This window comes from Rhamphochromis sp. 'chilingali', assembly GCF_963969265.1.
Source record: "Rhamphochromis sp. 'chilingali' genome assembly, chromosome: 12".
In the NCBI taxonomy this organism is placed as follows: domain Eukaryota; kingdom Metazoa; phylum Chordata; class Actinopteri; order Cichliformes; family Cichlidae; genus Rhamphochromis; species Rhamphochromis sp. 'chilingali'.
Genome location: NC_137939.1, coordinates 18,456,898 through 18,483,071, shown reverse-complemented (window position 1 = coordinate 18,483,071; position 26,174 = coordinate 18,456,898). Strand labels below are relative to the sequence as shown.

Here is a 26,174-nt window from a genome sequence, read left to right as displayed (position 1 = left end):
TGACGTACTACCCGGCTTTCTTTAGACCGCGAAGGCCGGGTCATCAGGTGGAAGCAGCCTCTGAATTTGGACACCCGCGCTGTTTCCGGGTCGGCCAATAATAACGGTGACATTTAACATATTTTACCCGATAAATAAACACTGTAAAATGTATTTTGAACGTCTCCCTAATTCTGAGGTCTCAAGGTTGGCAAGTAGGGCCACAACACCTCACTTTTTTGCCACATGTATTGCAAACTACGTCTCAGCTGTTTGTGGAGGTAAAATACGTCCGCACATGACTCCAATTACGCTCAGCCATTGTTGTGAGTGTGCACGCTAAGGGGCTGCGAGACTTTTATACAGCCGTATTTCGCACATGACTATGAAAGGCGGAAGAAGGAGTAGTTCCTTTGAATGTAGACAATCTGAATGTTATAGTTTCTTTCCACTGTGTTCCTGTTAATGATAAACTACAAATTTACCCTAAATTACTAAAATATCGATATTTTAATGTGAGAATCAATTCTAGAACATAAATGATTGGTATCAGAGGAATCAATATTTCAGGATCGATCCGCACATCACTAACGATCAGATCTAGTCTGGGTGAAGCTCAGAGTACCTTCTAGTGTTACTCTGAGTCTGCTCCGGGCTTTGATCTTGGTTGTGGCCACAATGAAAAATTTTGATTCACACAGATATGTAGTTGTGAATGGAAAAACAAGTTTTATGAGCTCTCAGTGTCAGACATAGGTACTTCTTTAAGACAGCAATCCAGAAGGAGCCCAGGTTTAGTTTGCCCCAATGGAACTTTAAAGTGCTGTCAGTGGGAACTTCCTGAAGCTGGAATTCCATAATTTTCAGTGGGATCCACAGAAAATTCATCCGTCACCTCATGCAACTCTGGTGACATCTTCTTTTTTGCTGCAAGGCTTTTACGAGGGGTGGGTTTTGATTATCGATTTATCGATTAAAATCAATTCTAGCTTGGATAACATGATATCGATTCATTAAAATCCTGAATCGGTTTTTTAATATAAATTTATTTTGCCCGAAACGCCAGAATCTCAGGTTAAACCTCACAAAATTTTAACAACCACCAAACAGCTAAAACAGTAAATGAGAGCAGACACGGATTCTGCACAAAGACGTTAAACACAAAACGCGGACCTGCCGACGGATCAGAATCAGTGAGATGTCGCCTTTCTGTCCCGACGGCACGGACAGGGTCGGGGCTGAAAGCCAACAGCTCACTGATTCTGATGTTTCGGCGGGTCCGCGCTATGTGTTTACATCCTTTTGGCACTAGATTCTGAAGCTGCAGGTTTTATCTCTCTCCAAACAATATTGACTGAACCAGCAGCAAAAGAAGATCCAAACTACGTTTCACATAAATATCATCATCAATTCCCTTTTACTTTTGCTGTGTTGCTTTCACCACGATAAAAACCACACTTCTTGCAGAGCTCTCTCTCTCTCTCTCTCTCTCTCTGTACTTCAAGAACAGTTTCCCGTCTAAAATCTCTTTTTTCTGTATTATTCGCTTTCTTATTACGCACAAGTTGTTTACAGCGCTGTCGGCCGCTGTTTTTTTCCTTTCACTTACTTCCAAAAGAAAGCCTCATTTCTGCTGTTCAATAGGCTACTGAACAAATTCAAACTTTTTAAAATTATGCAAAATTGCAAAACGCTTAGCTGTGTCTCTAATAAAACCTCTGTGACTTTGATCTGCAGCACTTCAGCAGCATCAGGTAATGTTCATATGTTGACTAATGGTTTTTATTTCGTTTTTGATCTACTGCAGAATATTTTTAAGGTTATCTGCTATAAAATCCCAGGCCAGGAAAATTTCCTTCATGTTTTTCTGTGTTTTATCCTCAGTTACTTTGACACAAAGGCATCTGCTGTGATGCTTACACCTTTGATAAAGTCTTGCAAGTGTTAGCTTTCTTTTTATAGATATAAAAATATGGAAATGTACTGATGCGTGATTAGAATTATAATACTTCTGACTGTCTGAGGCAAAATTTCCCTGATTCAAATAGAATTGAATCGAATCGTGGATCAAATCAATTTGGGACCATATGAATCGGAATTGAATCCATTCTAGAAATCAGTGACGATACCCAGCCCTACTTTCACGGTGGAGAAAACAGTGGGTCCATTTAGCTTCTGGTGCAATATCAAGAATCTATTCAATTCAATTCAATTTTATTTATATAGTGCCAAATCACAACAAAGGTCGCCTCAAGACGCTTCATATTGTACAGTAGATACAGAGACAAACCCAACAATCATATGACCCCCTATGAGCAAGCACTTTGGTGACAGTGGGAAGGAAACACTCCCTTTTAACAGGAAGAAACCTCCGGCAGAACCAGGCTCAGGGAGGGGCGGCCATCTGCTGCGACCGGTTGGGGTGAGAGAAGGAAAACAGGATAAAAACATGCAGACAGAGATTAATAACAGATATGATTCAATGCAGAGAGGTCTATTAATACATAGTGAGTGAGAAAGGTGACTGGAAAGGAAAAAGTCAATGCATCATGGGAATCCCCGGCAGCCTACGTCTATCACAGAATAACTAAGGGAGGATTCAGGGCCACCTGGTCCAGCCCTAACTATATGCTTTAGCAAAAAGGAAAGTTTTAAGCCTAATCTTAAAAGTAGAGATAGTGTCTGTCTCCCGAATCCAATCTGCCTTGTGATGCCATGATGCCTGCCAGTCATTGAAGCTGCACCATTACTGACAGCCCACCACAGTTCTGCCAGTCCAGGTCATTGTTAGAGAAGTAGTTGTCAATGCAGCGGAAACATTCCTGAGCCGTAGCTCGTGTTGGTAGCTCTCAAAAAAACAGCTCTCCCAGCGATAAGGAAGAAACTCCCAACAGCAATGCACCATTCGGAAAAATTGAGAAAAAAATTGAAAAATTGACTACTTTTTATTCTTTCCAGAAGCTAATGCTGTATGTCTAACGGTGTGTTCACACCGAACGCGATGGATGCGAACAAAACGCCCCAAACGCCCCTAATTTGACGCGTGCACATTCGCACCTCTATGCGTGTCCAAGAAAAATCCAATCGCGCCTCAAAATTGCATATTTTGACGCGTGTGAACCGGAAATGTGGGAGGGATGTGAGAGGAAGTTGTGCCAGACCGGTATGTTTGCTAGATGGCAGCTGTCGAGCTAGCGTTTGAAGAGAGAGTCTCCCTTCTCTATTTACTTTCCCTCGCGGAGTTTGAGGACCTGCTGTCCCGCGTTGGTCCAAGCATCGCCCGCCTAGACACCAACTACAGGCGCTCAATCCCACCTGCAGAGCGCCTGTCCGTCTGCCTGAGGTCAGTAAAAGTGTTTAATACGGTAGTCCTTTATTGATACCTGTGCTAATATGCTAAACTATCGTTTATAGACTGCTAACATGGATGTGCTATGCTATCAATGAATGCCGTCGGTGTTTACTGATAGCGAACTGTGGTACGGAGACGACTCAGAAGGTCTCATCAAGTGCTGATTTAATTCGATTTATGCTGTTATCAGTGTTTGCAATGATAGCATGGCTGTGGTGTCCTATCAATGTATGCACTCGGTGTTTGCTGATATCAAACTGTAGCATTAGGACCACTGAGTTAACCTTTGTAGTAATACTCACTCCTTTTTATTTAGACCTGGTTTAATTCTGGGATAGTTGAATATTTGTATATAATCCCTGCAGCTGTCAGACTCTATAACAGGGGTCACCAGCCTTTATTAAAACAGAGTTAGATAAAACTGAACAGTTTGGTTCATCTTTAGTTACATGGTTCTATCTTGATAAGCTATGTCTTATCACAGATTAATTTTTCAAAAATATTAATGATTTAAGCAAGGAAAGGGCTACATGTCAACATACAACTCTTTATTTCTATTAATGTCTTACTTCATTCCTACCTGATTGACATGTTTAGGAATTATGAGTGATTGGCACACTGTAGTTGTAAAAGTTGCTACCAATCAAATTATGATATGTTAAAGTTAAAACAAAACACAACTGTTTTAGATATTATCTAATAAACATTTTGTAATTATCCTTATAATTACAAAATGTTTTATGTAAGATTTAAGTTTTGTGATTTAAATCTGACATCACAAAAGTATTTTGGAATTTGAATAATGTATTTTGTAACTGCAGTACACATAATACTAATTTTGAACAATTTTGTCCAGGTTCCTTGTCACCGGGGACTCCTTCAGGACCAAGCATTCAGTTACAGAGTCGGTGTGTCCACGGTGACCCAGATCACTCCCCAGGTAGCGACGGCCATCTGGGACTGTCTAGTGGACGACTTCATGGCTGTGCCATCACCTGGAGACTGGCGGTCCATCACAGAGGGATTCCAGGAGCGCTGGAACTTCCCTGTGTGCTGTGCAGCTCTGGATGGGAAGCACGTCCAGACAAAGGCACCCCATATATCATATAGGAGACACACATTGATATACACTAAATATTTATTTCATTTCTTTTTTGTCGTGCCCAAATTTATGCACCTGCTTGATTTTGTTTAAACAATTATTGCACACTTTTTGTAAATCCAGTAAACTTCTTTTCACTTCTCAAATATCACTGTGTGTCTCCTGTATGATATATTTAACTGACATTTTTTATTGTAACAACCAACGATTTATACAGGAAAATAATGTCTATTAACAAGGTTGCCCAAACTTTTGCATCCCACTGTATTAGTATATTTTGTCATTAGTATAATATGAAATAAATTCTACATGTGTCAAGTCGTGTGCCAACATTTGCTGTGTAGTAGAACTGAGACATTAGTCATTATAAAAATTTATTTGAAATAATATTAGAATTCTCAAACAGAAAAACATTAAACATAAATATATAAAATATAAGTATTTACAGAGAGACAGGAATAAAAAGGACCCAGCTGCTCTCGAAAGCAGGAACAAGGCTGAGGAGGAAATGCTCCATTGGAGACTGGTGTGGCCTCTTCAGGGACTCCAGGATGGCCAGCTCCACCGCCGATGGACCGTCCTGGGACCCGTCCCCCTCTGTGGGCCTGTAAAACAGCACAAAACACAAAGAAATGAGAAGGCTGCTACTAGATTTTAATTTCAACATTGAAAAACAAAAACAAAAACAGGATATAATCAGATTGGTTGTAGATATTTAGTAAAGGTGATCACAAGGGAATCCCACCGACTAAAAAGGTATCAGTGCTTGCTGTACATACCTGTGGTGCAGCAGCAGGAGCTCAGGGAGCCAGGAGAAGCAACTGCTCTGCTGCAGAATCAGTTGGCTCTATCAATACAGTATTAAATGTTAACAGGTTGAATACAATAATCATAGAGAAAGTGTATACAGTGGTCCCTCATTTATTGCAGCAGGGGTTCTCAGAATAACTAGCCCCTGGTCACGCACTTTATACACTGTTTTCCCCACACACATGAACATTGGTCACAGTTCTCACAATTGATTCTCAAAGTGCGAACCTCTGTAGATTGCAAAACGTAAAAGTATTTTTATGCCGCGGTTTGTCTTCATCTGCCTGCCACTTTCGTGCGCCTTTTTCCCTCGCTGTGCAGGTGTCTATTTCCGAATGAGGCTCATAGTTATGGGTATTTTTGTGCTGTTTTTTCTATTGGACGTGATAGTTATCAAAACCAAACATGATAAATTTGGCAAGCGCAGGAGACACGACACGGAGGAGATTTGTCAATCAGGCTGCAGAATGCAATGCTGTACGGTGCAAAAAAAGAAAAGAAAAAGAAAATCAGCGAAAAAGCGAAGCAGTGACGGATGAACAGCGGGACCACTGTGTGCTGTTTATTAATAAACAAAATATATTCCCAGAGGTGGGACCAAGTCATTGTTTTGCAAGTCTCAAGTAAGTCTCAAGTCTTTATCCTCAAGTCTCAAGTCAAGTCTCAAGTAATGTCAGGCAAGTCAGAGTCGAGTCTCAAGTCACTGGTGTAAAAGTCCGAGTAAAGTCACAAGTCTGAAATTTTGAATTTCAAGTCCTTTCGAATCTTTAAAAAAAAAAAAAAAACGAAAAAAAGCATGTTGCAGTTATATGCTAAATGTAAATATTAGACCATGTAATTTTTAAATCTGTGTTTTTCTCAACACATGACAAAATAGTGAACTTAGAAAATATACACAAATTGTGAAATTGCACCTCTTTAAAATGCAGCTCAATTAAACCTAGCTCCAAGAATAATTTTCACCGACAGTTCTGAGATAAGCTGCATGTTATTCTTGGATGCGGTTGTAGGACCGGCTTTAAAAGCGCATGACAAAAATATCATACACATTAAAAAAAACTGCATCACCAACGTAGCCTGGACAACATTTGTGTCAGGGCTCTGTGTGCGGGCAGGCAGAGATGAGGATCCAAATGCAGGACTCGGAAAATGGAATGTAACTCAAAAAACCTCAGCTTTATTGCTGGCAGGAAAACAAACATGAAGTGAGGACGGAACACTGAGACCAAGAACACACAGGCATAAACTGATGGTACCACGCGACACTGAGCATGGGAAAACACAGGGCTTATATACACAGGGTAGTGACGGGGAAATCGGCAACAGGAGGGAGACACAGCTGGGAGAGATCAGGGCTAACGAGACAGGGGGAACAAAGCTGCACATACTAACATCAGACAGGAACAAGAACCTTCAAAGTAAAACAGGAAACAAAACACACTTTACTAAGACACAGACTAGACAGAGACAGACTTGACACTGACCAAAGGCTACTAAATGATAATCATAATCACAACAGCATCAGATCATAAATCATAATATAGAAAAACACCAAGATAACTGAAACACCAAGTACCAGAGAAACATAAAGGAAAATCCATGATGCAAAAGTACCAAAACATAATGAACTCAAAATACTGGGTCCAACGGACCCAGAACCATGACAATATGCTAGTTAGATGAAGTCAGCTATCTCATCGTAGCATATTTATATGCATATTTATAATTATACGCTTCTTGGAGTGTGTGCATACACTCATGAAGTTTAGTAATTTCCGGTCACTGCAACAAGCCCAGGTACAGTTTACCGACGGATGGGTGCAGGACCTTGAAACGGACCGTGTAGAACGAAAGACCATCGTACCTATCATAAGTTTACCAGTCTCACAAATTGTCTTCATAAATACACATTCGTTAACAGTTTATTAATATAACCTTTGAGCTCAATGGTAATTAATTAGTAGTGGAAATGATTTCTGGTAGCATCACAGAAATGTAGCAGTGACAATAATATTGTATGCTGTAATCGTACTGGGCAATTGGTGATACAAAAAAACTGTTTTATCCTGTGAATAAAAGTATGTGTTTTTGTCAATGTACCATAATAACAGAAGCGAAACGCAATATTGTGTCAGGACAATTCACTATTTATGCACAATAAACAAAGGAGCATAGCGCTACAATTTCTGTTCAGCGTCAGACGTGCTTGTAACCTATATCACCAATTATGTTATGAAAATGACGTATTAACTACAACAGAAGACTTGCCTTTGTGGAAATGCTTGGAGCAGACTAACCTGTGAGCTGGAGTGTTCTGGGACGTTATATTTGATCTTTGAATGGCTGCAATCCAGGCCATCCGTTACCTGTTTGTTACTTCGGAAACATGGCTCGAAAAATTTCTCTTCAACGACGTGATCCGATAACAACCGATCTCTTTACCTGTCGGCTTCCCGTGGCTGTCATGCGACCGGCTATTGCAGTTAATAATACAACAGCTTCTTGACATTTTTGTGTTTCTTTTTATCGCTGTGTGACTGATTTCAATTGAAAGCCTGCGTGCGCTAGTACCTCTTGCCACGAGTTCCCAGAATCCTTTGCGGTTTTACCCCTGAATGACATCACATTTTCAATCTCTATATAATATGCATGTTAAATTTTATATTTGGGGTGAAATATCAAGTCTTTTCAAGTAAACCGGTTCAAGTCCAATTCAAGTCCCAGGTCATTGGTGTAAAAGTCCAAGTCAAGTCACAAGTCTTAGAACATTTTTTCAAGTCAAGTCTAAAGTCATAAAATTAATGACTCGAGTCTGACTCGAGTCCAAGTCATGTGACTCGAGTCCACACCTCTGTATATTCCTATATGACAACATGCATAAAAGCAGAACGGTATTTGTACGTCAGTGGGAAAATAGCGGTAGCTTGCCAGCTTTTGTGCGGCTTCCCCGGGTCAGCGAAAACTTTCAAAAGAGAAATGAATGAACTTACCAGGTTGCCCGATCTCTTTACATATCTTCCTCCAAGCTCGTCCTTTATATTCCTGTCTCGGTACAGAAAGCAGCTGGTGTCGTACGGCTCCGGGTTGTTTGCTACAGCGTTGATTAGCCTTCCCTCCATTGAAGAATGGGCACGGGCTTTGGCTGGATCTGCCCCTTTGACCTAGTAAGTAACAGCCACGTCACCAGGCTCCTGATTGGTTGTCGCGGCGCGATTTGACGCTGGAGTTCAGATTTTCCCAACTCCAGCGGTAGACGCGTAACACGCGTATGCACAAAATGCAACACAAAAACTCACGCGCTTGGTTTTTTTCGCGAGTCAAACGCTCCAAACGCGCTAGACTGACGCGCTTTTCGGGCGTTTTCGCGACGCAAATCTGCTTCCGAATTTTCACGGGAGCCGCAATCGCGGGTCATCGCGCTTTTCCATTTACTTTACGTGTAAACCTGACACTCTATTCGCCTCCATCGCGTTCGGTAAGGTCATGTCCATGATATGGTGGCTCACAGTGTCGTCTGAGAGTGGGATGGTCAATAGGTTCTTTGTAGCAGCCTCTCCGATCATCTTACGACACATTTGTACAGCAGCAGGCAAAATCAGCTCCTCTGCTATAATGAAAGACTTTTTACTCTGTGCCACAAGTCTGGATTTGAGGTAGCTAGCTTTTAAAGCAGTGAGTGAGTGACACAACAGACCGTTTCTGTATCTGCAGTCCTTACAATATAAAGTGCCTTGAGGTGATTGTTGTTATGATTTGGCGCTAAATAAATGAAACTGAATTTAGTTGCATTTTCTTTTCTCTTGAAATATTCCACTGGCTTTCTTGAGAGCGTGGGATGTTTGGTTTTGAGATGCCGTTTTAATTTTGAAGACTTCAGTGCTTTGTTGGATAGCATTAGTCTACACTCCACACATTGGGCTCATGGGTATGCCGCGTTTCCTCTCTTCACAAACCCATACTTCAGGAAGTCAGGGTTGTACTTGGGAAAAAGTTTTGACTTTTGGGAGGGGAAGTTGTCCCTTTTATCTTCATTTTTGCATTTTAAGAACTCCATATATTTTTCTAACTGCAACCAGCAGGCAGAGTGTCTTCTTCTGTTTGCTTATTGAGTCCAGAGATCTTCTGCAAAGGAAACAAAACACCTTTTCCTGCACCTCCCTAACTTATCCTATTTGGGACTCTTTAATCAAAAGCATGATCCTAATTATGTTCTTAACTTATTGACTTGTATTTATATATATTCTTCAGCGTTACTCATCACTTTAAAACTCTTAAACGTCTGGTTGCTCGCTCTATTTTCCCTTATCTGATCATCACATCCTGTACACAAACTGTCGCTGCTGCAAGTTCCTCTATTCTAATCTAAAGTCACCTTTTTAACAAGAAAATCATTATAAACGCCTATTCTACTAAAAGATCCAAAAGAAAACAACCACTTTAATCAATTAAGTTTAAGCATATAAGCAATTACTCCTGCATGCATTTCATCATAGCTAAATGCTGCCTAGAAACCACTCCTGTGTATTAACACTAACTTCATTTTAAAACCTCACATTTCCTATGTTATAACCTGTTTTTGGTATAGCCTTTTTATTTCATTTTGCTCATTTTAATGTAACAATACCTTCTAATTCTAGTTTATCAGACGTAACCAAAATATATGCTTTCCTTCCTCTTTGGTCCGTCTTTAAGTTCAGTTAAAAGCTAAATGAATTTGAGGCCTTTTGCCTGGAATCAATACTGTCATGTGTGTTTCTGGACTCTGTGTCTGTAAGCGTGTGCAATCCTTCAATAACTCATATCATCCTCACAGTAGATTGGCTAATCATAGCGCTAGCCAAAGGCTCGTGACCCTCAAGAGACGAATTGAGCCACAACTCCTTTAAAGGCACAAAATGCAATATGTATAAAAAATCATTTCTACTTATAAGCTCTCCCCTTTATCCTAAAAATAAATCTATGTAATATCTGTATGTAAGCCTACATTATAACCACTACTTCTAGAAATCAAAAAAGAAATCAAACCTGTTCTACTCCTACAACCCTCACTAATTTTCCCCAAAGCATATCTTTTTGTCAACGTGTCCCACAATTTCCCTTTAAGATTTGTATACAGCTTTAAAAACACTGGCATTGTATCTACTAAACAGGATTCAGTTCACTTTAATCCTTTAACCTTAACATAAAAATAACAGTTTCAGTTTTACCATATCCAAATGATCAAAAACCCCAAAAAGTCCTAAAATGATCCTAAATTATTAAACAATTAAATTATTAAATTCCCCCTTTATTTCGACACAAAACTAAAAATACTCAGTTTTCCCCACTCATGATTCAATCTATGTCATAAAAATAAACTTAAAACAGAAGAGTTTATCAGTCATGTGTTTCTTCAATTAATGGTAACATGAGTTACATCAAAAAACATTTCCCCTTTAGCATTTGGCATTCTCCCAACAATATACTATAAACCCATAATCTAACCCCAGTCAATAAAACAGAAATTTTCTCTGGTAAAAGCAAATTGTTTGTCCACATTTATTCATCCCCACCTTCATCCAGTCACACATTCACTCACATGCATTCACACCATATTTTTTGCTAATAGTGGAGCCTCCCGCGCAAGTGATCAGATTCTCCACCCTCAGCAAAATGAGCTCATTTATGTGTTCTATTTTCCATAGGAAAATATTTCTTATGCTTTTGGACTGGATTGACTCGCTACAATCCTTTTAGACAGGGACTTACGACCTCATCAGGTCCCCACAGGTAGCTTTCTCCTCAGCCAGTTGTAATCTGGAAAGCCCACCTTATATTTGCTCTTCCCGAGAATTTGTCAGCGCTGTTATTCACTGTTGCAGGCCTGCTTAGAACAAAAATGAGAAAAAGAGAGCTGATTATTAGCTCATGAAAACACAAACAAAATCACCTGACAGGTTTTCTCTAAGTGCACTGTTACAAAAATAATAGGCCCCTCTTAGACATGTCCATGTTTACTAAAACTCCCTCTATTAAAAACAAAAACAACAACAACCCGAACCTCACTGACAGAATCAACCCATCACCACAACAACCTCAAAAACCTTAAACACACAAGTATTGCCACCACATAATTTCACCTCCTCAATACACCGAAAGTCTTGTTAAAACCACACAATTTGCACACAACAATCACCCCCTTTATGCACTTTAGCATACTTAGATTCAACATAAGACATAACCCCCTTACGACAACATATAATCACTAAACTATAAATTTCCTATCCAAATCTGCACTCCTCTTCTGTCTGCTATGCTTCCTCTCCTGAAAGCCTCAGTCACACACACAGGAAACTCCTTCATCACCACTCACTCCAGCTAATTTGCATACTGAGTCATATCTCAAGAAGTTGCCGTAACAAAAGAAACATATGTTTAAACATTACCAACTTATTAAATTATTTTATTTCTTTCTACAGTGATCACTAGTGTTGATCACTCAGTACCAGGGCACTCCTAAGTCACTTTTTTAAAACTACTTTAATCACTTTTTCTTTTTCCATAACTCACTCCCTTTGTCATATAGCTTCTTTGAGTTATTCCTCAACTTCAAACTCAAATGTATTTTATTAAACATTCACACCATTCTATCACTCATACAAATAGCAAGCTGTTCTTCATTGCGTATGTTTGTGTTCTCAGCCAGGTTTAATCAATGTCTATGCATTAATCTCCACGAGCTTGTCCTTGTAAGGTTAATGCATTTTCTGCTTGTGTATGTGAATTTGCATATGTTGCTTTTGCAGTGTTTCAGACTCCTGCACAATTCGCCGCTTAAGCAGTCAGTTTTCTTTCCCAAATTTGCTAACCCAAATTTTAAGTTCCCACCTTATTAACAGCATTCCTGGTCCTCAGACACAAGTTAGGGCCCACTTGTCAGGTTTATGGTGACATGGCGCTGTGAACAATTCAACCAGAAACTTGCCTTGACATATCCAGTCATGTTGACCTATAACTTTCTTCCGACCGCTGCACGTGGAAAATTGATCCAGGTCTGTTTCGCCCCTGAAGAAACACAACTAAGACATTTTCATTATTATCATGAGTACTTAAACTACCCGTTTCCCCCTCTCTGGTCAGAAATACCAACTTATGTTATGTGTATAAGTGTAAGCAGGTCTTCATTGCTTTTCCTATGTATGTTAATGTTCAGTGAGTGTAAGCTGCTTTCTTCATTGCCTCTGTATGTTATAATCAGGTTTAATTCATGCATCTTTTCACTGATTTCTTAATTCAAAACTATCTCACTTCTGATTCTTTCCAGAAATAATTTCACATGTAACACTTTGTGTATGTGTGTTTTCTATTCATTGATGTAATTGTCAGTTGTTTTCACTCTTTATTTTACCTTCTTTTTGTTTACCTCTTTAGTTTTCTGGTGGACATCTCTAAACACCATCATGAGTTCAGGCTTCAATTTCAGTCCAATTATACCCTGTGTTCTCACAGTCGAACTCGTCCGGCTTCACCTCTCACTGGTCCCCGTCCTCTTCTCTCAGTGTCCTTTTGTTGTCTTGAATTCTCCAGCAAACACAGTCCGTTTCCTCTCTGTTTCTCTTCAGTATTTTCCTTTTGGATTAAGTTCCAGCCTGGCAAAATATCACAGTCCACCGTGCATGTTTCATCACGCGGTTTCTTCTTCTCTGTTGATCCTTTCAGTCGTCGCTTTCAAGATTACTCCAAGCATGGCAAATCTGACAATCAATGTCCAGTGCTTTCCACAGCTCATTATCCCACTGTCCAACTGCCCAGCCTGTAATTTACAGTGCATGTTTCCATCTCGTGGTTCCTTCCATGCTGCTGGTCCCGTCAGTTTGGTTTCAGTGTTAACAGTTGCACTGTCTTTTGGCTGCTTGTAAATTCTTATCAAGTCCACGATGTTCTGTTGGTCTTCATCAGGAAATTAACTGTCCTTTGAGCTTCTTCTCAGGATGGTGATGGGAAGGTCAAGCTATAAAATTTTAAGCCAAAATCTGGCCTGTTTTCTCCCAATTATGCTACTCTACTGGTTTTGGTTTTGGAATGAAGACACAGTTCCAAAAGCAAATACACTTGGTCGATGCTGAGAGTGGTCCTGTTGCTGAGGTTGGTGTCATCCTGTAATCCTCCAACGCTTCTGTGACTGGGATGCAAGTGAAGAGAGATGTAACGTCGTATGAGACCATGGTTTCATCTGCCTCCATAATGACATCTCTCACCTTCTCAACAAAATCCAGGGTGTTCTGGATGTGGTGTTCAGAGCTGCCCACCAGCGGGTTGAGGATCGAAGCCAGAAACTTTTCATTTACGTGAAAAGGGAAAGACCATCTCTGAATCAAGGAGGGGGCCTAAGGGTACATCTTTCGCCATCTTACAATGCTGTGATTGCAGCCATTCCCCAACTCTCTGTGGATGGTATGGCCATTGATCAGTGGTCTTTGATCAGTGGGTTTTGGTCAGTGGTTGTTGATCAATGGTCATGAGAATTTTCATAATTATGATTAAGGAACTGATCTCCCAGTCCATTGTTCCTTCAGTGGCCTCGTTTCAGTCATTATGCAAATTTACTGTTTATAAGATTTGGGGAAACCTGCAGTCAGCTGAGACTGAAGAAGTCACTTGGATGAGTGACGAAACGTTTCTCCCACGAAACGCTACGTCCAGATGAACAGAATCAACTTTTGGAGATATTATTATTATTATTATTATTATTATTATTATTATTATTATTATTATTATCATTATTATCATCATCATCATTTCTGACTATGGATTGATTGTTCTTGTGATAGGATACAGCTTTGTGATTTTATTGAATGTTGCTTTATACCTTGGGGCGTAGGTGGGTAGGAGAAATTTGAAAAATTGTTTTGCTCCACCTGGGTTTATCCAGTAGAATGATCTATTTTATACTTGGGCAGCTGTGGTTCCAGAGGTAGAGTGAATTGGATGGTTGTTGGCTCAGTACTCTACTTGTCTACATGTCAAAGTGTCCTTTCGCAAGATACTGAATCCTGAAAAATGCCTCCAGTATAATTTTCTATTTGATATGAATAAGTGCTGGATAAGTGAACAATCTAGCCTGGTATGTCAGTAGGTTGATGTAGCAGCTTACTAAATCCTAGGCCTTAATAAATATAGACAAGGACAAGCATAAATACTATTTCATCTTACCTGAGCTTTGTTGGCTCTGTTTTCTTCAAAAAGCAATCTTAAAGTTTGTTGTTGAAACTTTACATATTTTTGTTTTGGTAGAGACAGTAAGAGCAATGACCTATGTGATCAACCAAGGCATGTCCATGTACTGGGGTACATCACGATGGACCTCAATGGAGATCATGGTAAGTTTTAAACTTAGCTGTGAATCTATCCATAATCTGAATTATGTGAATACTGTAGATTTATTGTTGTTTTCATGTGGCTAGTGTTGGTCTGAATTAGGACTAAATAGAACAAGTTCTTAGTGTTCATTTCATAAATACATGAAATAAATCATGAAATCAGTGCAGGTGGCAAAAGTATAGACACTGTTTACTGACATAGAACACCAGATACTTGTTAAAAATACTCAGGTAAAAGTAAAAGTACTTATTGAACCTATTGACTCAAATAAAAGTGAACGTACAGGCTCAGAAAAGCATTCAAAGAATGAAAGTAAAAAGCAGGACCTGTATTAATATAATGAAATAAATTAGTGCATGGTGATACAAAAACTGCTTTTGACCTCCAAACCTAAGTAGAGCTCTGAGGTTTATTGGTCTACCCTCTACATTGGTGGGGAGGAGGTAGAAAGGGTAGAAAGCTTTAAGTTCCTCAGAGTCCACATCTCGGCTGACCTTACCTGGTCCACAAACATTTCCACCAGGTAGGGAAAGCACAACAAAGGCTGTTACCCCAGAGACTGCTAGTAAACTTCTACCCCTCCACCATCGAGAGCCTGACTTACTGCTGCACTCTCTGGTTGAACTGCTGCACGGCGGAGGCACAAGAGGAAACTGCAGCGGGTGGTGAGGGCAGCAGGGCGGGCAACTCACTAAACCCCCCTCAAAGACATTTATACTGGCAGACTTCAACAAAAAGCCAGCATCATCATCAAGGACCCCTCGCACCCTGGACACTCACTTTTCCCCCCCTTCCCTCTGGTAAACGCTACAGGTCCATCAAGACGAAGACAAACAGACTTAATAGAAGTTTTTACCCACAAGCTTTCAAACATGCCCTACCTCAACCCTGATTGGAGGATAACTGCACTGCCAACACCCATGGACCCTATTTATAAACTGTATTTCTATGTATACTTTAAGGAGGTAGGAATGTTGGTTGCATTAAACTGTATTTATTATAACACTATTTAATATAGTTGCAACAATGTGCAATATCAACCCCCCCCCCCCCCCCCCCCCCACACACACACACACACACACACTCAATATGCAATATCACTGATGTGTGTGTATATATATGCAAGCGTGTATGTGGAAATATAAAGTACGCATGCATATATGTATGTATATATTTATATATGTATGTATGCATGGATGTATCTGTATATATACAGGTGTATGTATAACTTGTACATATCTTTCTTGTGTAAATGTAAATTTGTTTGTGTTATTGTGTAAATACTTATGCTATTGTGTACTTAACACACACACACAGATGCCAAACTGCTTTCCATTGTTTTTGTAACAATGACAATAAAGAGCTATTCTATTCTATTCCGAACGCGCGGCAGTGATGGCGACAGAGCACGTCCGGAGGCCGGCCACACGGAAGGCAGATGTGGCGACAGAGCACGTCCGGAGGCCGGCCACACGGAAGGCTCCTTCAGGGGGCCGGCCTCGATGGCGATCACGTCCAGCTAGAGGCCAGGAAAGCGGCCGGTGAAGGCGAGGTGGTACAGGCCGAGCTGGATCAGACGGTGGTGTAGCAACCGTAGCGGCCCCTGGGACCCTCCAGCTGAGACAGACTGCTGAATGGGCCCCTGGACCCTCCAGCAAAGACAGACACAGGACCAGCAGGCACAGAGACCTCTAGCGGGGACGGATGAGAACTAGCAGGCGCAGAGACCCCTATCAAAGACAGATCAGAACCAGCAGGTGCGGGGACCTCTGGCTGACACAAAGGTAACTTGAGCTGCGCAGGGGCCTGGCTCAGCCCAGGCAGCGCTGACATGGTGCAGTTCTTAGGGGACTGCTTAACCTCCAGGAGGCCAGAATCAGCTGGGGACTGAGACCTAGCCTCTGGGGAGACCCTGGAGTGAATAACTGCACCTAAAGCAGCTAAGTTACGAGAAACACCCTGGTTGGGAATGAGATTATCTCCCTGAATAGAGATGATGGATTGTTAAGTGGCTGACAGAACCAAAGACTGAGCTACAGGTAGCGGGGACACTGGAGACTGAGCTACAGGTAGCGGGGACACTGGAGACTGAGCTACAGGTAGCGGGGACACTGGAGACTGAGCTACAGGTAGTGGGGACACTGGAGACTGAGCTACAGGTAGCGGGACACTGGAGACTGAGATAGTGGCAGCTGGGCAGGTGACTCGGGCAATGCTGACTTTTTAGTCTCTAGGGGTCCACAGGCAACTGAGGGAGGAAACTCAGCCTCTGGGGAGGCCCTGGAGAACATTTCAATTACTGCAACATTACCACTTAATGTCTTTGAATGAGTGTCAGTAGTCCAAGAAATGAAACATTCGGGTGCACACTGAACAGTCTCTTGAGGTGGCAGCTTGGAAAACAAAACAGTCTTAGTATCATCAGAGCTGGGGTTAATTGTCTCTGGGTTGAAAGCCACAGCTTTAGCACACTCTGGGATAGCTGATACGGGGTTAACAGACTCAGAGAGAGTTAATCCAGGCTCAGAAGAAGCAGAAGAAACACAGCCCTTTGTTTTCTCAGAAGTCTTAAAAATACCAACCTGGGAGAGGTCACATACTATGAAGGTAGATAAGCTACGCATATTAGCTCTCATCAACACACCCCGAACAACCCCAGAAGAAAAAGTCCCAAAGGTCAAACCAGTAATATTGTCCTCTTTAATCACCACAGTCGGCCGCTCTGATATCCCGAGGTCCGACTGTGGTCAGGGGCGTTGACAGCGTAAGCACCGTTTCCCTTTCAAAGGCTGGGCCGATGGGCCGGGCAGCGAAGCATTAGTTGCTGGGTGGGTGGTAGCAGCCGGGGGTGAAGGTGAAGCTTGATCAGAAGAAATTCGGTGCGAGCAGGTGAAGTGAGCCAGGGGAGACCAGAAACCAATCGCTGTAGCCGGTTAGCCACAGCTTAGCGAAATTCTTTCCCCTCATGCTCCAATAACAAATTAATTAATTTGTCCACAGAGCTAAACACCATATAACGCAGACAAACCAGCAACTAACAGAGGCAGACACAAGGCTTAAATACACAGAAGGATACCAAGGGAATGAAACATAGAAGGAGGGCACAGTTGGGAGTAATTAGACATGACGGGACAGGGGAAACAAAAACTAAACACACTAACATCAGCCACGGACCTTCAAAGTAAAACAGGAACTCACACATGCAAAGACACAGACTTAGAAACACTGACTTTACACAGAGGAATACACATGCAGAAATGACTAAACACTAAACTGAGGAAGAACAGAACCAAAAACCAAAGAGCAAGAAAACCAGAACCAAAATACATCACAATAATAGAAAGCACAAAACGCTGGGTCAACAGACCCAGGATCATGATTATTCTGTTCTATTCTGTTCTATTCTATTCTATTCTTTGTGAATTTACACAGCTGAATTCAGCAAGATGTAAGCAGATGTTTCGTATCTATTTTCATTCTTTACACTGACAGTATAGTGTTAACACTATCTTTATACCGGACAGTATACAATTGGTATAAAGGTGGAATTCAGTCTAATCTAAGCATCATCAGTTATAATTCAAAGTATTAATTCATCTCTGTGTGGCTGGGTGTGGTTTGTGGCTCAGCTGCAGAGGATGGATGGAACAGTGGGTTCTGGGTGTGTTGGAAGGCTAACTCACACACTTGATATCGATCATACAATCATGTCCCCCCCCTTTTGAGGATGTTGCTGGGACCGGAGAGGAGATCTGTGCATGGTGTGAACCCAGATGAGGACATCTGGAAAGCTTTTGCAGGGAATGCAAATAAAACAAACTGTGTGGGTCCCAACCCAAGCCGCCAGTAATATGGACCTGTGACAGATCCAGCCAGCTGAGGTCCTGGCCCATATGGTGGGTGAGCTGGCGGCCATGCAACAGGAGCAGGCAGTGGTGTTTTACCGCCAGTTGTAACAGTGGCAGGATCAGTCTGAACCCTGGATAAAGGTGTTAGAGAGTCTGATTGCTTGGGCTGGTTCCCTGCTGACACTGCCACCAGGAGGTCTTTCAGGTCATGGCAGAGCCATGCCATTGGAGGAGGAGTGGGCACTGAGGTTGCTCCCACTGAGGTCCAACGAAGCCCAGGCAGCGCCTCTCAGCTTGCCCTTGCCCTAGGTCTCACGGCAAAAGATTATCATTAGCGTTTCCGGGAGGGCTGGATGGAGCCAGAGGACTGGCTTTTCACCTGGCATAGGCAAACAACCGGCAGCAGTCGCAATTGGCCACGAACCTCCTTCGCTCTGCCGTTGCTCCACAGGTCCCAGGTAGTGGGACTGGTGTTCTGTGTCGCTGGCCCTCCAACACCTTCCCTCTTAATGATACACTGTATGTCTCTCTAAGGTGCTGAGGGGGTATACACCAGGCTATGGTGGATGCAGATCCTGGTCCAGCAAACCCTTGTTTGGCCCAGGGCATTGTTGGAAGAAAAATTAAGTTGTGCATGGGGATGTACACATATATCCCATAGTTCTGCTGCAAATAAAATACAAGGGCAAAATGCATAGTGTAAAGGCTATAGTTAGTACATGCCTGACTAACTATAACTATATGTTATATCTGGGGACAGTTTCGCCTAGGTTTAATAATTGCATGTTTACGACCTTTAGCAGCATGTAGTGTGTGCGCTGCACTGACTGTTGAGGTGACTTTGGAACTTTATTTTTTACAATAATTATAGATGTTTTAAGGCTGTAAAACCCCTCACTACACACTTTATACACTTTTCTCAGACAGGCATCAATAGTGAGGAACCACTGTAAGCTAAATTCGAATTTGAATTGCTCAGATTGAATCTCAATTGCTCAACTCAAATAAAATTGAAAAAATAAAATTGAACTCCATCCATCCATCCATTCGCTTCCGCTTATCCTTTTCAGGGTCGCGGGGGGCGCTGGAGCCTATCCCAGCTGTCATAGGGCGAAAGGCGGGGTACACCCTGGACAGGTCGCCAGTCTGTCCCAGGGCTAACACACAGGGACAGACAACCATTCACACTCACATTCACTCGCACATTCACACCTAGTGACAATTTGGATTGATCAATTAACCTATCCCCACAAGCTGCATGTCTTTGGACGGTGGGAGGAAGCCGGAGTACCCGGAGAGAACCCACGCAAACACGGGGAGAACATGCAAACTCCACACAGAAAGACCCCGGCCTGATGGTGTAATTGAACTCAGGACCTTCTTGCTGTGCGGCAACAGTGCTAACCACCGTGCCACCGTGCTGCCTTATAATATATAAAATTGAACTCAAATTCTAAAATTGAATTTGAATTAGCCTAATTTGAAATCCAATGTACTGGTTTGAAAATGATTGTCACTAAATGAAGAAATTTATTTAAAATTGTATTCCAGTACATTCCGGTACATGTATTCCGTTACTCCCCAACACTGCATGCATCTATAGTAACATTAAATGACCAGTGGGTTGCACAGTATGGAGTGACACAGCAGTATCCAGTGTAGTGGTTTATGTGCAAACATACCATTAACACTGACACAAATACAAGAAAACAGCCTTTGAGTAGCTGTCCACTATAGTGACTACTATGCATGAAAGGGTTAAAACACTCAAACTTCAATGAAAGAGGTGATCAACACTTTTATATGCTCAAGTGCATAGTGTGGAGGACCTCATAAGGCCTTAGGGCAATCAGATGTAAAATACAACATTTATGTGTGTTTTAAATTGTAAGTCCATCACATTTGACTCCTTCTGGGGGGTGGGGGGGCCCTTGGACCTTGGGCCTCTGGGCCTGGGGCTCGGTCCACTTTGGAATGGCTAGCTGCTGGCAGAGCCCACAGGCATGTCACTGCAGCTCCCTGTGGCTTCTGCATGGTGACTGCTGGCTGACCCCACACCTAAGGCTCCTTTCAGCTCTTTCCCTGAGGGTGGCACCGTTGCCCTTCTGATGGTCCTTCTTGGGCTTTTATGCTCTGGGAACCTCTGGATGTCTGGGCCTGGATCTCCTCCATGCCTGTTTCATGCGCCGGGGACATGGCTATGGCTTCCCACAGCAGATCATTACATGGAGAAACCTTTTGAATACAAGTGTTCACACAGGTGTCCTGTGGTCCTCACAGACACAAACTATATCTTCCTTGGCTGCTACCTCAAAGCACATTGTGTGCTTGTGTGGTCTTGCATGCTGCACAATACATTCAATATTTAGTATTTACTGTTGCTTACAATTATCTACGTACTTGCAATGTTGTTGTGTTTATTGTATTGCTCTTTTTTTGCTTTTTTTTTTCTCTTTTTTCGTTTTTGCTTTTCTCTCAACAGGTGATCAGGGGATTTTTACCTTTTTTTTTTTAAATGTTTTCTCTCACTGTCTCTTTCTTTCTTTCTTTCTTTCTTTCTTTCTTTCTTTCTTTCTTTCTTTCTTTCTTTCTTTCTTTCTTTCTTTCTTTCTTTCTTGTCCCCCAGTCATATGTGTCCCATCTGCAAAAATTTAAAAATTAATTAATTAATTAATTTAAAAAATCGAGAAACAAGGTTGTGCCTACATTACATGCTTCCACTTAAATGGATTGGATTACTCAGTACTTACTGAAACAGGGTCAGTTTCTTGGTGAAAATCATGGACCAATAAAAATGTTTGGTGCTTTTTCCTCTATTATTTGTAGGAGGCATACTCCGTGGCACGACAGTTCAACATGATCCCTCCAATTTGTGAACAGGCAGAGTACCACATGTTCCAAAGAGAAAAGGTTGAAGTGCACCTTCCTGAACTCTTCCACAAGATAGGTAAGCAAGCCACCACTGATGTGTACAGCATCATGTCCCGAAAATTATGACTGTTCATTCTTAACTCTAGAACACTTAATGGAGTTTGTAATCCTATCAATATTACTTGCACATGGAGAAAAATTACCTGACCTTGGTGTTCTAAATTTAATTAGTATGTTAATGCATTTTCTAAGATATTCAATCAGCAACGCTAATATCTGATCCTTGTTTATCCAAATGTTCTCTATTACATCAAAACTATCTCCACTTGTGTTGAGCACGTGGAGATAGTTACCTATGTGAAGTGTCGGGAAGGTTACTTTTAAAATATATTCTATTACAGATTACAGAATACATGCCTCTAAATGTATTGTGTAGTGTATTCCGTAACTTTACTCAATGAGAATAATGTATTCTGAATACTTTGGATTACTTAATATATTATCAAGCTTTTTACAACTACATGGATCTACTATTGCTATGTGATTTATTACTATTACTGAGGGTTACTCACCATACCAATACCAACTAGATCTTTAAATCTTAATATCAAATGAGTAACAGTAGGGTGGACATTAGGTAAGGCTGCGATTTTTTGCAGTGATCTTGTATAGAAAATTATTCAGCACATACACTCAACAAAAATATAAACGCAACACCTTTGTTACTGCTCCCATTCCCCATGGGATGGACGTAGAGACCTAAAATTCATTCCAGATACACAATATAACCATCCCTCCCAAACAGTGGTCACAAATCAGTCCAAATGTGTGGTAGTGGGCACATCTGCTATATTGAGATAATCCATCCCACCTCACAGGTGTGCCACATCAGGATGCTGATCTGACATCATGAGTAGTGCACAGGTGTACCTCAGACTGCCCACAACAAAAGGCCACCCTGGAATGTGCAGTTTTTTGTGCTATTGGGGGTCTGGGGACCCAGAACCGGTCAGTATCTGGTGTGACCACCATTTGCCTCATGCAGTGCAACACATCGTCGCATGGAGTCTATCAGATTGTCAATTGTAGCCTGTGGAATGTTGGTCCACTCCACGTCAATGGCTGTGCGAGGTTGTTGGATATTCGTGGGAACTGGTACACGCTGTCGTATACGCCGGTCAAGCACATCCCGAACATGCTCAATGAGTGACATGTCCGGTGAGTATGCTGGCCATGCAAGAACTGGGACATTCTCAGCTGCCATCTGCCCTGAACAATGTGAACCATGATTCATCCGTGAAGCGCACACCTCTCCAACGTGCCAGACGCCATCGAATGTGAGCATTTGCCCACACAAGTCTGTTACGGCGACGAGCTGGAGTCAGGTCAAGACCCCGATGAGGACGATGGGCATGCAGTTGAGCGTCCCTGAGACGGTTTCTGACAGTTTGTGCAGAAATTGTTTGGTTGTGCAAACCAATTGTTCCAGCAGCTGTCTGGGTGGCTGGTCTCAGACGATCTTGGAGGTGAACCTGCTGGATGTGGAGGTCCTGGGCTGGTGTGGTTACACGAGGTCTGCGGTTGTGAGGCCGGTTGGATGTGCTGCCATATTCTCTGAAACGCCTGTGGAGACGGCTTATGGTTGAGAAATGAACATTCAATGCACGGGCGACAGATCTGGTTGACATTCCTGCTGTCAGCATGCCAATTGCATGCTCCCTCATTGCTTGTGGCATCTGTGGCATTTTGCTGTGAGACAAAACTGCACATTCCAGGGTGGCCTTTTGTTGTGGGCAGTCTGAGGTACACCTGTGCACTACTCATGATGTCAGATCAGCATCCTGATGTGGCACATCTGTGAGGTGGGATGGATTATCTCAATATAGCAGATGTGCCCACTACCACACATTTGGACTGATTTGTGACCACTGTTTGGGAGGGATGGTTATATTGTGTATCTGGAATGAATTTTAGGTCTCTACGTCCATCCCATGGGGAATGGGAGCAGTAACAAAGGTGTTGCGTTTATATTTTTGTTGAGTGTATATAAAACAGGTCTGTTGCTCCGAACCGTAGTAAAGGGACCTCTGGCTAATATGTCTGATTCCGTGTCGACCTTGTAGCCGAAAGATTACAAAAGCTCATTACAAAACAAAGACAGCTTCTTCGTTAGCACTTGTCTGGGACAACTTTGCTAGCGAGAGACAGAGAGAGGCATTGAAAGGTTGCTTATTGTTTCGGAGGAAAACACGAACACAGTGTACAGTCAAGTCTTTTTGGCTGCAGTGGTTGTTATTATATTTACATGCTTCCATCTCCCGTCTCTGCTCAGTGATAACTCGTACTTTTCAACTCTCCTATTTTTGCACATAACGGGTATAGGGCAATGCTTGGAACACTCTGCTCATATCACTTTCATATTAAATAACTTTTTGAATAATAATTTTAAACAATATTTCTTCATGTGGGCCACAAGTAGGGGTGACATGGACCGCGAAATTGACACACAGGCATTAGAGCCTCTTAATGCGTGTTTTGTTTGGGATTCCACCAGTGTGGAATTACCAAAAACAGAGAGAGCAAAGCCTAACATATGAAACAGGAAAAGACCGCCATGTAATCCATTTATTTCAACAAAGTTGATAGGTTTGTAGCTTGAACCTATTCGCTGGAACGTTGAGGACAATATAATTACACAGCAAAGCAAGACACGAGTAGGCAAAGTTCTTCATGTTACTCATGCATGAGGGAGACCACTCCTTTTATTGTGGTTACATGAATATGCATAGGGTCATTAACATATGACGTCTACATACACACAAAGAGTACTTTGCCTGTGTGTGTGTGTGTGTGTGTGTGTGTGTGTGTGTGTGTGTGTGTGTGTGGTGTGTGTGGTGAGGTCAAGATGTGACCCTGTGAAGAGTCTAGCGGGTCCATCTGAACAAAAGGCTCTTATACTTAAACAGATATACGTGTGTTTGCTAAACCATATATCAGAAAGAGAAGATACGACCTCTCCTAGGAGGTGTGTGATCTATGCCAGAACACTCTAGAGAGGAGTGAACGCACTCCCCTCTTCATGCTACACAGAGTTGTTACAGACCTCCTAGGATGAGACATTCTTTCAATCTACAAATGATTATACACCTCTAAGCATATATGGTTAAATATTTCTAAGCATAAATGACAATCAACAATACAAAACCTAACATTCCCCCCTTTTTGACCTTTATGCTTGAAAAGCTCCCAGTTATGATCACCTCATGTCTGACAGTGTCAATGCAAACATTTTTATATTCAGCATATGTCAAATCACCCTAAATTACCGAAAAAGTACACAGTTTAATAAATGTATTAGCAGTTATCCCATTCCTCATTGATCTCATCCAATGGCAAACTACATCCTACGAGCAAACAAAGAAATTGTTAATTTAATAGTTAAAATAAAAAAGTAACATTTTCAAAAACATCTCAGCTTGGTGGTGCTTCCTCCGGGTGTGCAAATCACATGTCTCTCTGCAGAGTGGTTTGAGTTCTGCAGGGCGTCATGAATGTCTCTTCCAGTTGTTTCCATCAGTGTCCATAGGACCAGAGTCCAAATGTATGTAGAATAGACATTCAAACATACCAGTTGGTTTTGTTGTTTGTCAACATGGGTCTCAGCTATTTCCAATGCTGCAGACCTCATAGGAAACTGCTGTTATCACCACCATAGCTTCTGGTTCCTGTGCTTTTCACAGAATCATCATGTCATCCTTAGACTCCCTCTGCGTCGTCGATGGAGCTTGGCACGCTCCCCTCATCCCTCGAGTTTTCATGTCCCAACGCTGCTGAAGATTTAAGGCAGAGCACGTCGTACACCTTAATTGTCTTCCTCAGCGTCAATATTGAATCTTTCATTTTATTTAAATCTTGCTGTGGGAAGTCTCCTCTTGATCTCCTGGAAGCTCAGTAGCACAGCTCTCTGTGTGATGTCTGCTGTGCTGAAGATGATCTCTGATCCTCCTGAAGTCTCCCTCCTGGCCTCAGCTCCCATCTTGTGGACGATCCTCTCAGGCACTCCTTCTCGTCACGCATAGTCCTGATTTTGGGCCTGCTGGACCTGTCTCAAAACACTCAGCTTCTCTGCCTTCCTCCTGGTTCAGCTGATTCAGCCGTCACGCCTCGCACTTGGTTGCCCTAGAGTTGATCAGAGGCTGGAGGTTGAAGTGCGAGCTTACCCTACAGGGGCTCAATCAGCACTCCCCCCTCACCACTGAAACAACCAAGTGTGAGATTTCTCTATTGTGCTGTCTTGAGGGTGCTGGGGTTTCCTGGGACCTCGACCTCTTTGCAATGGCTCTGATAAATCCAGGAGGGTCTCTCCGCTATTTTACAGGCAGTTGAAATGGTCAGAAGCACTTGAATTGGCCTCTGGAACTCCCCCTTGGTACAGCCCTCATTCCAACGCAGTTTCATGGTCCTTGCTGTGGCTCCAAGGTCTGATTTCATGATGGGCCCCAACCAGCTTGACCTTTGACCTCAGCCACTGCCTGGGCTGTCAGCTATGCGCTTCTCACTGGGCCTCTGAAGATTTCTCAGGAGATTACTGCTGCACCTGTATTTCCTTGCTAGGAAGACAAACTATTTGGAGAGCATGTCAACAATCATCAAACCACATTCTTTAGTTCAGTGAACTTCACTTATAGGCCATCAAAGCCTCATCTTAACATGGATGCACCACTTGCATAGGTTTAATACCCGTAAATAAACGGCTAATCACACAAATCACTGCAACAATAATAAAAAACATTGTTTAATGTTAATTCTGGACCCCACCTCTTGATTCATGGACACTCCCACGAGTCAACTC

General features: G+C 42.1%; 1 protein-coding gene across 1 annotated transcript in view; it reads left to right on the top strand.

Annotated features, from left to right (window-relative positions):
• The window catches only part of LOC308407823 (voltage-gated potassium channel subunit beta-2-like), a gene marked incomplete at both ends in the record, with an annotated part of 254,708 nt that overhangs the window by 153,605 nt on the left and 74,929 nt on the right, over positions 1 to 26,174 (top strand). Inside the window, 2 exons of the mRNA XM_080899720.1 lie at positions 14,517 to 14,602; positions 21,278 to 21,398. Of these exons, the coding sequence (XP_080755846.1) occupies positions 14,517 to 14,602; positions 21,278 to 21,398 (207 nt within the window). The remainder of the gene's footprint in view (positions 1 to 14,516; positions 14,603 to 21,277; positions 21,399 to 26,174) is intronic.